At 43.0% G+C, this 13,984-nt stretch overlaps 1 protein-coding gene across 1 annotated transcript in view; it reads left to right on the top strand.

Annotated features, from left to right (window-relative positions):
• col11a2 (collagen, type XI, alpha 2) overlaps positions 1–13,984 on the top strand; it is a 52,280-nt gene that overhangs the window by 15,586 nt on the left and 22,710 nt on the right. The window contains exons 6-11 of the mRNA XM_083680595.1: positions 4,879–5,733; positions 6,829–7,041; positions 9,373–9,504; positions 11,458–11,667; positions 13,335–13,388; positions 13,872–13,913. Coding sequence (XP_083536721.1) covers positions 4,879–5,733; positions 6,829–7,041; positions 9,373–9,504; positions 11,458–11,667; positions 13,335–13,388; positions 13,872–13,913 — 1,506 coding nt within the window. The remainder of the gene's footprint in view (positions 1–4,878; positions 5,734–6,828; positions 7,042–9,372; positions 9,505–11,457; positions 11,668–13,334; positions 13,389–13,871; positions 13,914–13,984) is intronic.

The following is a 13,984-nucleotide window of genomic DNA, read 5'->3' on the forward strand; positions in this document are numbered from 1 at the left end:
CTACTGTACTAGCTGCATAGACAACACAACACAACACAACACAACACAACACAACTACTGTACTAGCTGCATAGACAACACAACACAACACAACACAACACAACACAACACAACACAACACAACGCAACACAACACAACTACTTTACTAGCTGCACAGAGAACTCACACTACACACAACAGCTCAACACAACCTAGCACAACACACACCAGGGTAGTATAGTACATAGTATAGTACATAGTACATAGTAGTGTAGAGAGCCTACTGCAATACTCCCAGCCCCTTACTGATCCTGAGGCGTGTGAGAGTGTCAGATAATAACACCAGCTCCTCTTCTCACCGAAGAGCAAGACCTCACCTCCTCTCCTCCTCTCCCCCTCCCCTCCTCCTCACCTCCCCTCCTCCTCACCTCCTCCTCACCTCCCCTCCTCCTTACCTCCTCCTCCTCACCTCTCCTCCTCCTCACCCTCCTCTCCCCTCCAAAGTCCTGCTCTGTCTTCATGCTTTGTGAGTTTGTATGGATCCACTTTCCGCCTCTGTGTGTTCCCAAGGAAAGGAATAGGCCTACAAAAGGTCCTACAAAAATCAGTTATGATGCTTATCATGAGAAATCCAGTCCAGTCTGATATTGCATCTGATGCTAGGCATTTTACTAAATTACATAATCATTATTATAAAACACATTTTTCAACAAAAAGAAAAACACATTTTTCAACAAAAAGGTCCTTGATCAAAATACTGTATGTTTCAATGAGGTCACACCAGCTTTGGACCAATCAATCAGCTGTACTGTTCTGATTCGTTGTCAACTTGCTGTGGAAAGACAGGGAAGGTGGTAGAAATGGCTACTTCCTGATACCAATAATGACCTCTGAAGTTCGTAACCACCTTGTAATACTTGGTCATTTCTGTTCCTGAGAATAAAGTGCAACCAACCTTTTTAGAGCAGAAAGGAACGCGGAGCGGTTGGGGAAAGATGACGATACAAGCTGCTTCTCTTTTTACATTAGCACACCGTTTCAAATACCAACATTACATTTACGGCATTTAGCAGACGCCTTTATCCAAAGCGACTTACAACAAATACATTTGTTTAGGTAAGTGAATCATCTATCCATCAGTCATCATAAGACAAAGTAATCAATGCTCATACCAGGGGCCATTGGCAGTCGTAATGCCAGAAGGCATTTTTTAATTATTATTATTAACAGGAGAGAACTTGTACAGGGGGGAAGTGGGGGTGAAGAGGCTTTTCTATTCTGCATGATTTAGTTTCAATGTCTGTGAGATGACATTGTGTGAGGAGAGGTACTGTACTGTACTGTACGTGCCAGAACTTCTGAAAACAATCGTACAAACAAGTCTGCATGCTGTCCTTACTGTACCAAACACTCAGGGAACGGATGTACTTCTCCAGTATGATACGTGATTTGTTTCTTCGCTCGGGTAGCGGCTTTGCAGACAAGCACACTTGTTATGTGATCCGATTGGCTTATAAGGTCTTTACTCGCTTAGTTTGACCCACAGTATAACTAGGGATCTGAAGTATAATTGTATATCTGAATTATAACTGTAGAATCCACATACACTTAAAGCTTGGTCAACATTCCCTATTTCTTATATTGTCATGTGGTGACTGAACATTTTGAGAATATTCCCATCGAGCAAACATCTATTATGTTTCAACGAATGACAGATACAGCATACATACTGGATCCCAGTACGCTAAACTCTGAGTATTTACTATTAATAGTATTTAGTATTTACCTAAATCAGATGGTTTCTATTTACAAGCTTGTATAATATTTACTTCATACCAGCGTAGAGAATCCCACATAGCCCTGGCTGTTTAAATCGATGGTCTGTCATGTGGATTATTTTAAATGAACGAGTGCTTTTGAACGAATATAAATCAGTAGTGGTTGTATTTGTTGCTTTCCTAGTTTCTTATGTTCATGAAGGTCCTCTGTGTTGCTCCATTAACAGTCGTGGCTCCAGACATTAATGGAGAAACATGGAGACTTGATGAATAGAAAACAGTTGCTTTCATTTTCCTCCCCCATTCCTCTCCTCCCTCTCTACCTCTACCCTCTCTCCCCCTTTCAAACTCACTCCTCACCCCCTCCTGTCATGCCTCCCACCCCTCCCCCTCTACCCTCTCTCCCCCTTTCAAACTCACTCTTCACTCCTCCATGCATTCCACTGCTTCCATTCCTCCACCCAAATTGCCTTCTTGCCCCCCCCTCTCACCCCCCCCCCATCTCTCTCAGTACTTTCATGACAAGCAGGATGACTATGAATACCCCTATTATTATGAGGAAACAACAGCCCCCCCCCTCCTCCTCTTCCTCCTCTCTATCAACACCCCCCCCCACACACACACACACATGCCCCCCCCTCAAACCAGGGGGCCCCACTCACCAGGTAACGAGGGATCAAAATTATGTCAACAGAGCGGAATGAGGGAGAGATGGAGAGAGAGAGAGAGAGAGAGAGAGGGAGAGAGAGGGAGAGAGAGAGGGGGGTATGAAGGACAGGACACATGAGGACAAGGCCATTAGATGATCAAGTGGAACTGGGCCTAATATGCAGTGTCTCCGCTTATTACATTTGAATAAAGGGACGTTACAACTACAGGTACATAACGTGACATTAGGTCATTATAAGTATATATTGTTTGCACATTTAACCATCTGGAAATCTGTTATATATATATTTATTATTTTTGTACTATTCCTTTCATATGAGTATCATCCATCCCCACCTGAGTAGTTTAGGTTCTGGAGCGACCGGTGAGAGGAAATGTGCCTCTCTCTTCTTGTTGTTCTGTTTCTCCATCCTCCTCCCCATCGGTGCCCTTTTAATACATTAATTCACCCTCTCATCCTCTCATCCTCTCATTCTCTCATCCTCTCACGCCATGTGTCTCCTCACTGATCACACTGTATTAACATTGTATTGTTCATGTTGTTGTTGTTGTTGTTGTTGTTGTCATGTTTGTGTTGTCGTTGTCGTATACATGTCTGTGTGTGGTTGTTTTTGACAATGTGGGGGCACTGGGGGGTCAGGTACAGGAGTGCTGCGGAACACACTGCCCCCCCCCCTCGCCAGGGGAGGCTGGTGGAAGTAGAAATGGGAGGACAGGCTCACTTCGTGTCTGATTCCTCATTCCATTCCATGCATTACAATGAGCCCGTCCTCCGATTTCTACCTCTACCAGCCTCCCACACCCCCCCCACCCACCCACCCACCCCCCCCCCCCCCCCCCCCCCCATCTCTGGCCGTACTGGGCCGGACCAACTGTGAACGACAGGGAACAAATATAGAAACCAGAGAAAAACTCTCCTTTAACTAAATTTTTTTGGCAATTGCTCATACGGTTAAATCCCCTTCGCGAGTACGTACAGTAGATAGCATCAAGAACCTGATCCAGAGCGTTTCTAGAATAATGTTTTGAACGCGAGGAGCATTTGTATAAAATGACACCCTATAGATTGGGAGAAGAAGCTGAGCATATACTGTAGGCAACCATGAGTGGAGGAGGGCGTGTCAGGTGTGTCTCTGTTAACATATGATTTGCATGTCTGGTTCAGTATTAACCACTGCATTTGGGTCTGTGTTACGTGTTTAAAAACATCACCGCATGCATTCCCCTCTGTGTTATCCATCTGCCTGTCCTTTGGTCAATGGGTATTCATTATTAATTATTATTATTTAGTATTAAGTATTAATGTTCCTATTCTCTCTTTGTGTGCATCCATCATATGCATTTGACCATGACTATGACCAGTCTTTCCATCTCTCTGTGTATTAGTTTGACTAGTCTAGTTTCCTGTCTAAATACCTGTGTTTGGCTCTGTACCCATCTCCCATGTCATCATCACCTGACTCGTTTCTCAGTGTGTGTACTATGCATGTGACCTACAGCATGTCTAAGTAACGCTTCTATGTGAGACTTTAGTTAGAATGAGTTAGAATATACAGCACCTGTTCCCATTTATGTATTTTCTGTACTTGTTGAGGTATCAGGTCAAGCTCCAGTCAAACTAACTCTGTGTCTGCCTGACACGCATCTGACCAAGCCCCAGTCAAACTAACTCTGTGTCTGCCTGACACGCGTCTGACCAAGCCCCAGTCAAACTAACTCTGTGTCTGCCTGACACGCGTCTGACCAAGCCCCATTCAAACTAACTCTGTGTCTGCCTGACACCCACCCACGCTGCTGCTTCTCTGTGGCTATTCGCTCTTACAGCAGTTGGACGGCTCAGTGCATCAGAGGCCTCCCAGTGTGCCCCTTGGCACCAGCTTTACCTGACCATTACACCCCACCAGTGCCAGCGCAAACCACAGGCTTGAGTTTTCATTAGCACAAAGATGCAGCTTTTTTTAATATGGAGATTGACATTACTGGAGAGATCAGCAACCACTGCACAGTGAAAGCTGAGTATTACAGCTTGTATTAAAGAATACTGCTCAAAGGTTTATTCTACATTGGCAAACAGCTTAGTTTCTACCTTGGTTCGATTATTCAAGGTCTCTATTAGCTGTAAAATGCTCCGTTCCAATATGTTCTGTGCAATATTTTAATCAGTCACTTTATTGAAACAGTGAAGTGTCTTTGTCCGATCTCTGCTGTATCCAGTAATGCCAGAGCAGTCTCAGTAAATCACCCGGGCCTTGGCCACCTTTATATCACTGTGTCTCAATACATCCACCCTTGTCTTTCTCTCTCTCCTTCTGTCCATCCCTTGTGCTTTCATCCCCTCCCACCCCCGATGTATCTCTCTCACTCTCTCTCCTCTCTCTCTCTCTCTCTCTCTCTCTCAACACCCGCCCTCACAAACTACACCACTGCACAACCTATAAACATGCACAACAGAAGAGCAAGGCTGTCAATGGCAATGCTGACAAGCCCAAGCCTGTAGCCGCTAAGGCCAAACCAGCTCCAGCCAAACCTGCCCCAGCCAAACCTGTCCTAGCTAAACCTGCCAAGGCCGAGCCTAGCAAGCTTGTAGCCACAGCTGCCGTACCGAGCACAGCCAAACCTGCCAAGGCAGAAGCTGTTGTCGCCAAGCCCACCAAGGCCAAGCCTGCCCCAGCCAAACCAGTCAAAGTCAAACCCACGGCAGTGGACGTCCTTCTAGCGAAAATCAAACCCACTGCAGTCACACCAGTGGCTAAGCCAACGCCAAAGCCTAAACCCACACCTGCCACCAAAAATGGCGGTGATAAAAAAGTAAAACCTGCAGCAGAAAAGAAAGTCAATGGTGAGGCCAAAGCCAATGGCAATGGCAAACCTGCAGTAGAAAAGAAAGTCAATGGTGAGACCAAAGCCAATGGTAAACCTGCAGTAGAAAAGAAAGTCAATGGTGAGACCAAAGCCAATGGTAAACCTGCAGTAGAAAAGAAAGTCAATGGTGAGACCAAAGCCAATGGTAAACCTGCAGTAGAAAAGAAAATCAATGGTGAGGCCAAAGCCAATGGCAATGGCAAACCTGTAGTTGAGAAGAAGGAAATAGGCGAGGCCAAAGTCAACGGTAAAGCAGCAGAGGATAAGAAAGTGAATGGCAATGGCAAAGATGGTGGTGACAAAAAAGTGAATGGCGACGGTGCAAAACCAGCTGACGCCACTAATGCCCCTTCAGAGAAGAAAAAAGTCACTAAAGTTCAAATAGAAAAAACTGTGATCAGTGAAGTCAAACCAGTTAAAACTGAAACTACCAAAACTGTTGTGGTAAAAACTGAGATACCTAAAGTTCAAATAGAAAAAACTGTGGTCAGTGAAGTGAAACCAGCTAAAACTGAAACTAAAAAAGTTCTTGTAGCCAAAACTGAAATACCTAAAGTTCAAATAGAAAAAGCAGTGGTCAGTGAAGTTAAACCAGTTAAAACTGAAACTACCAAAACTGTTGTAGTAAAAACTGAGATACCTAAAGTTCAAATAGAAAAAGCAGTGGTCAGTGAAGTTAAACCAGTTAAAACTGAAACTACCAAAACTGTTGTAGTAAAAACTGAGATACCTAAAGTTCAAATAGAAAAAGCAGTGGTCAGTGAAGTTAAACTAGTTAAAACTGAAACTACCAAAACTGTTGTAGTTAAAACTGAGATACCTAAAGTTCAAATAGAAAAAGCAGTGGTCAGTGAAGTTAAACCAGTTAAAACTGAAACTACCAAAACTGTTGTAGTAAAAACTGAGATACCTAAAGTTCAAATAGAAAAAAATGTGGTCAGTGAAGCAAAACCAGTTAAAACTGAAACTACCAAAACTGTTGTAGTAAAATCTGAGATACCTAAAGTTCAAATAGAAAAAACGGTGGTCATTGAAGCAAAACCAGTTAAAACTGAAACTACCAAAACTGTTGTAGTAAAATCTGAGATACCTAAAGTTCAAATAGAAAAAACTGTGGTCAGTGAAGCAAAACCAGTTAAAACTGAAACTACCAAAACTGTTGTAGTAAAATCTGAGATACCTAAAGTTCAAATAGAAAAAACGGTGGTCATTGAAGCAAAACCAGTTAAAACTGAAACTACCAAAACTGTTGTAGTAAAAACTGAGATACCTAAAGTTCAAATAGAAAAAGCAGTGGTCAGTGAAGTCAAACAAGCTAAAACTGAAACTACCAAAGCTGTTGTAGCAAAAACTGAGATACCTAAAGTTCAAATAGAAAAAACTGTGGTCAGTGAAGTGAAACCAGTTAAAACTGAAACTACCAAAACTGTTGTAGTAAAAACTGAGATACCTAAAGTTCAAAAAGCAAAAGCTGAGGTCACTGTAGTTCAGCCAGCAGTAAGCAAATTTGACAATGTCAAGAGCTTCCATGCCCATAAGCCACCCTTCCTCAAACCTGCACCCAAGAAAGAGCCTCCAAGCGAACCCGCACCCACTCCCCCCAAGCCAGAGAAAACCAAGGTGGTGGTAGAGGTTAATAACGTCAAAACCATGACCAAAAAACTCCCTCCATTCGACAAGACTGCACTCAGCGGCACCCTCGTTCCTGTGCCGGATAAACCGAAGACGAAACCGGGCAACGGTTATCAACAGGTACAAATAAAAAGCCCACGGTGGCAGTCCAAGGCTGTATCGTCTACCTGTCCCTCCTGGGTACCAGGTCTTTCTCCATCCACATTTCACTGCGAAAATCTGTTCAACAAGCTGGTGGCCAGCGTCCATTTGAAATTGATGTTGTTTGGTTTCAGCCTTCAGCATTTTTAGACACAAACTCTTAAAAATTTCACTCAGATCTGTCAAATGAAAGACTTGACTGTAATATTTACCTTCACCGTAGGGTATTACACAGATAAAGATAAAAACCAAAAGCCTTTTATTATTAGTCATCTATCTTCATATCTAGAAACTGGCCCTGGAGCTGTTACAGCTCTATAAATCTAAAACTGAACTGTATTGAGGTATATACTGTTTTTGTATTTAGATCATTTGTAGTTACAATAGCTCTTCTACTGAACCACAATTGTTGCTTTAGTACCTAAACAAACAGTCATACATGTATGAGCAGTCAAAATGAGACTGATGTCAGAAACAGTCATCGTAGAGTTCAGTGTAAAACCTTGGTGGTGAACTACCTGGTCCTCAGAAAGGCAGTTGACGCATACCGACCTGGACACTCTCCTCTCCCGCCTGTATATCACATGATCTAGACGATCATGACAACCTTTATGATATAGTGGTTGGCAGACTGTCATATTGAAGCATGGCTATCAGAACAGTCTCCACCCTCCCTGTTTCAGTCTCCGACAGTCTCCACCCTCCCTGTTTCAGTCTCCAACAGTCTCCACCCTCCCTGTTTCAGTCTCCAACAATCTCCTCCCTCCCTGTTTCCATACTCAGAACCTGTCCTTAATATTCACACAAGGCCTGTTGTGTCTTTAAATATAATACTTAGTGGTCCACTGTCAAATGAATGAGCTGTGTGCATGGGTTCAGTGCACATAAACAGACACTTGTAGAAAACATACCATCACAACCTGTAGACAATACAACACAACTTTTCTCAAATCTCTCTCCAACCTCTTCTTCTCTCTCAAACACTTGTGTTCTCAGACTTCTGTCTCCTTGTGTGGATCATATTTGAGTTAAATATGAATGAGCAGCCTCACAGAAACTAAGCATGTTATGAAGCATACTTAGATGACCAGTTCAACATCATTCAGTGTGCATTGCTGACCTCTAGTTTAGCTGGTATTCCTATCAACGAGTAGAACTAAGATTGGCAATGATGCTAACGTAATGAAGTAGACCCAAGTCATTATTTGTTAACAGAAAGAACGACTGTACCATTATTATTAGAAACATGTGCACTGATGGAAACCTAAGGGTAAGTTTGGTAACACTTTACATTAAGTTGCTGCTATACCTGTACAGTAACAATGTAACTACTGTGGTAATAACATTGTATTGTATGTTGTTACATAGTCATTAGGTAATAACATAGCATATGGAGTTGTTCAATAGTTTGTGTAATAACATAACATAAACCGCTCATCTCCATTGCTATGCAATTGCAAAGGAATTACCTATGTACTATGTAACAGCATGTTAATATGATGTGTTGTCTGGTATGTTTGCAGTTACTAAACAGGCAACTAAATGTGGTGTGACTGTAGGTTGTTCTCTGAAGACGTCTGCCCGGAGGTTATTGTGAACATGTTGAACTCATTCTGTGAGGCTGTTGTTTGTGGTCGTAGCTCTGTTTCCTATGTGTACTCCACCTTATAGGGGACAACAAATTGAATATGAATCCAAACTGCTAATAGTGATCATATCCACTTTGATCATCACCGGGAGGGGTCAAGTGAAGGTCGTCTTCTGACCTCTGACACTGTGAGAAGAACAGGCATGACCCTCCCATCAACCAATCATGGCATTGTGGCACTTTTTAAGAATTGTTAAGGAATTCAACAAAGACATTTCAGCGAAAGCATTGGTCTTTATGACTTCCTAAATCTTGCTCCGATGATGAGATTTATAGTCATCAAGATTTTTTCTACAGCTAAAATGTCTTTCTATTCCAACTAGATTTTCAAAAACTTTGAAAATATGTTCTACCAGAGAAATATCCTTTTTATCTGGCAAACATCCTTTAACACATCAATCTTAATCTTGACCAGTTCTAACCCAGGGGAAGCTGGTGGATGTAGAAATCAGAGGCTGGACTCATTGTAATGCATGGAACGAAATGAGGAGTGGTATCAAACATGTACCATTCCTTATTCCATTCCATGCATTACAATGAGCCCGTCCTCCGATTTCTACCTCCACCAGCCTCCCCTGTTCTAAACTAACTTCCCCCCTTTCATTCAAACCTGCTTACCTCCACCCTGATCCCCTCCACCTCTTCTTGACCTGACCAATCAGGATGTAGATACCGCACCCTCTGAGGCTGACCACGCCCCTACAGAGACGGATGATTATTATAATACCTTAGAGGAGGAGGCGGGTCCCCAGCCTGAGAGTGAGGTGATTGGACAAGAGGCGACCACTGGCCAGGTAAACCACAGATATAGCCAATCTGAAAGAAGAGAGAGACACCATCGATATTACACCTCTTCAAAAGACTCCCCAGCAAAAGTCAATGTACTCTTTCATTATATTCGGTTAAACTGTAGCAGGGAGGCTGGTGGAGGTAGAAATCGGAGGACGGGGCTCATTGTAATGCATGGAATGGAATGAGGAACGGTGTTTGATACCATTCCTTATTCCATTCAATGCGTTACAATGAGCCCCGTCCTCCGATTTCTACCTCCACTAGCCTCCATCAGTATATAGATATACTTCTCATTAGAAGCAGGGATATACAGCGATTTCTGTGGAGGTGAGCACAGCAGTTCTATAGTTTAACAACGTAGTTTAACCATTTATAACACTTATAACATTTTCATCACCTCCCTAACCGTTTGACCATGTTTTCTCCACCAGTGCCATCCGACATGCCTCTCTTTTTCAAACAGGAATGCACAACATTCATTCCGTTGTATCGAACATTCTCATGGCGCTCTCACTTTCCCTAACCCAAGATGTTTTTTTGTTCTCATATCAAGATTCTATTTGTGTATCACATTCAGTCTTTGAATAAGAACAAAAATCTTGAGAAAATGCGAGTCTCATAAGAATATTTGATATACTGTACGACAGTACATAACATTAAAGACGAAGGAATGAATATCATGCATTCTTGTTTGACAGCAAATCTAACTGCATTCTTTTAGAGGCTATCCCGAGCCCCAAGCAGACAGAATTGCGACTAATTTCTCAACTTAAATGTTTTCTGTGTGTTGTAGACCATCATTATCATCATCATAATTGTTATGGGTGACTGATGACTTTTACATACATTTTCTTTTTTTTTATATCTTCAATTAGGAGATGGTTGTTAGTTGATGTATTGTGTTTCTTGATGTATGTCTTTTGTTTACATAAGTCGGTTCCGTTATTCTGCTAGCCAGCGTTCTTGTATCTTGTGCCGTTTTCTGATTTTGCACATCGAGATATAATATGACATAACTGCACTGGATTTTAGTCTTATCATAATCATCAGTGGTAAGTTAAATAACATAGTTATAGCTTCGCAAAATAGCTGCAGCTTTTGTTTTCACAAAGCGAAGTGCTCCTCATCATGTTTGTGTGTTTGTATAGTGAGTCTCTCGAAACGTCCGTTGGGAGTTTGACGTTAGACGTCTTCTGTCTCGCCAGTCGTACCCAATTATCCTATGACCATCTCATTAAACTCAGGCCATTGGATCCTCATATAATAATAAAACACACAAGCTTGTGATTATGCATAAAGCTTTGGTGGAAACTTTTATGAGCCCAGGAATAAATAAGTGCATAATATAAGATAAGAGACTATGATAAGCCTTAAGCTTCTCATGCTTCGGTCGGGATGATACCTGAAGAATTGGCTATTCCTCTAATGTCCACCAGGTGTCCCCGTGCTCTGTGTCCCTCTGTCAGTGTCTGTTTTTTGAAAAAAGGTAAGACTCACTACACTGTCTCTGCCCTCTCCTTCCCTCCCTGTTTCTGTTGGACTTTTTTATTCCATCTATTTATTCCATCTCTCTTTTCCATCTCTCTTTCACCTTTCCGCACAATGACATCACTGTCACCTTCATTTTCATTTTCATCAATATCTTGGATCATTTCTATCTTCCTCCCTGTCTCTGTTTCTGTCTCGCTCTCTCTCTCTCTCTCTCCTCTTCCCTCTCTCTCTCTGTCTCTTTCTCTCTCTCTTTCCTCTTCCCTCTCTCTCTCTTTCTCTCTCTTTCACTCTTTCCTCTTCCCTCTCTCTCTCTCTCTCTCTCCTCTCTCCTCCTCTTCCCTCTCTCTCTCCTCTCTCCTCTTCCCTCTCTCTCTCGCTTTCTCTCTTTCCTCTTCCCTCTCTCTCTCTCCTCTCTCCTCTCCCCTCTCCCTCGGCTCCTCCGTCCCGTCGTCGCTCTGCCTCAGGTGGAGGAGCAGGTGGTAGCTGAGGAGGTAGACCTGACCACGGCAGGTGGTGGTGAGGCAGGCGAGGCCTTTACTGAGGAGTATGTGACTGGGGACGTGGGCATGAAGGAATACGACTATTCCTACAAGGACTACAACGAGCCGCTCCTGGAGGGAGAGGGAGACAACAACATGGGCCCCGCCTTGTCCGCTGTGACAGACGAGGGAGGCGTAAGTCCTTTTGCTTCCTCCAAATCTCTGTTTCAATCCCCACAGGAGGTGAAATGGGATTTGTGTATACCGTGTGTATACTCTAGTAGAACGCATACACAGCACAAAGGGGTACTAAACGCGCAGCAAATGATCTGGCTCTGACGCATTTGCTCTTTAATGCCCTTCTGTGTGTATGGCTTCATTTAGACTTGCTTTAGGCGCTTCTAGGGGGTTTTAGATCCAGTGTCAGCGGTTGGAGTTATAGATTGAAGCCTTTGAAGTGGTTAGAAGTGGGTGTCCAATAGGGGTCTTGAATATTTCACAAAAGGTGCCTGGTCTGGTCTGGTCTGGACCCGTGGTACATTTTCACCATGTAAAGAGAGAGAGCGAGACAGAAACAGAGACAGGGAGGAAGCTGAGAGCGTTCTGAGTTGCCTCCTCAGCATCCCACCTGTTGCACAGCGAGACAACAGGAAGTGTTTATACTGTAGTCTAACGCAAATAGAACAAGTAGAGCTACCTTGCATTAGAAAATAAACATCTATTGAGTAAATTGTTTTGATATTCCTCAGAAACATTGACAATGCAGACTAACAAAAATGCTGCGTAGCACTCTACCTTCGACAGCTACAGTACATACTTCATGAAATGTTTAATTTAGAAAGCAAGGTTGCTCTCTTTGTCTATTTTCATTTGAGAATCTGCTCCTTCGAGGACCTTCTCCCCTATCCCCACCACTGTGTGTTTTGGTTATGCAATCGGGGGGAGGCCGGTGGAGGTAGAAATCGGAGGACGGGCTCACTGTAATGCATGGAATGGAATGGTTCTGAACACATGTGTTTGATACCATTCCTCATTCTATTCCATGCTTTACAATGAGCCCGTCCTCTGATTTCTACCTCCACAGGCATCCCCTGTAATGCAGGATATCTCTTTCGCATAGCATGTAATGCTGGATTAGATTACTGTTCATGATATGTCTTACTGAACCCGATTGAAACAAACACCCTCTATAAACATCATTACACAGCGAATTCACCCACACCTGTCAAGACATCTTGTATACTGTTTATTTGGTGAATTGACATCAGCACTTTGTGGGATAGAAAATAATTATAATAATAATAAACATTATTGCTTAACACCTTTATTGATAACACTAGTCTGCCATACATTTCAAGGTTCAAATTCCCTCAGTTCTCTTTCCCTGTGGGTGGTAAATACTATAGTGTGTATAGTCTGTGTCAATTCTCATTCATGATGTTGTGATTGTGACTATCAACCCAACACACATCATTTGCAGGTTTGTCTCTTATGAGTTGTTTTAACCAGTTGATTCAACTAGTTCAATAAGGAAGCTACAAAATGTCCTATGACACGTTGAAATGTCGAACTGTATGCTCTTCGTTCACCTCCTCAATAAACTCAGCACCCGTTTTGCCAATTTCGTAGACCGTGCCATAGATCAATTTTGAGCTACCCTTTGGTCACGTGTGAATCAACTGTTTGCATGTAGTTGTTGTTTTGACGACCATGTTGTTTCTGCCTGTCTCTGTGTTAGGCGACAGGTTCAACCGAGGCTATTGATTGTGTAGTGTGTAGTGTGTTGTGTGTAGTGTGTAGTGTGTCTGTTTGCATCTGCATTGACTGCGCTGTATTGTGGGTTACATGTGTGTTTTCCTCAGGCCTCAGTCAGAGCCCAGAAAGGAGAGAAGGGAGACCCTGCTGTCCTTGAGCCTGTGAGTGTTATCTATGGATCAGCTAATTGACTGCTGTGTGTCATCCCCATCCCTAGGGGGCGCCACAACATCAGTCGAGGCTGGTGAAGGCATAAATCTGGTGGAGGTAGATATTGGTGGACGGGGCTCATTCTAATGCATGGAATGGAATAAGGAATGGTATCAAACATACCTCATTCCATTCCTTGCATCACAATGAGCCCGTCCTCCGATTTCTACCTCCACCAGCCTCCACAGCACAACATGTAGTAGTAGTAGTAGTAGTAGACAGAAGGTTGAATAACACAGTTTAAATCTCGGGACTTCACAAGATCAGAGGAATCCCTGACTGGATTCAGAGATGTGAAGTGCCTTTTGTGAGGAATGTTATTGAAAGAGTCATATGGCAATACTACCACTGAAAGTTGATGATCTCTCTTTTTCTCAATGTCTTTCTCTCTCTCTCTCTCTCTCTCTCTCTCTCTCTCTCTCTCTCCCTAACAGGGTATGTTGATTGAAGGACCCCCAGGACCTGAAGGACCAGCAGTAAGTACATGTGATCCCCCTTTTTCTGCCTCTCTGCCTGTTTAGCCCAGGGGAGACTGGTGGAGGTAGAA

Source organism: Argentina silus, assembly GCF_951799395.1.
Source record: "Argentina silus genome assembly, chromosome: 11".
Lineage (NCBI taxonomy): Eukaryota > Metazoa > Chordata > Actinopteri > Argentiniformes > Argentinidae > Argentina > Argentina silus.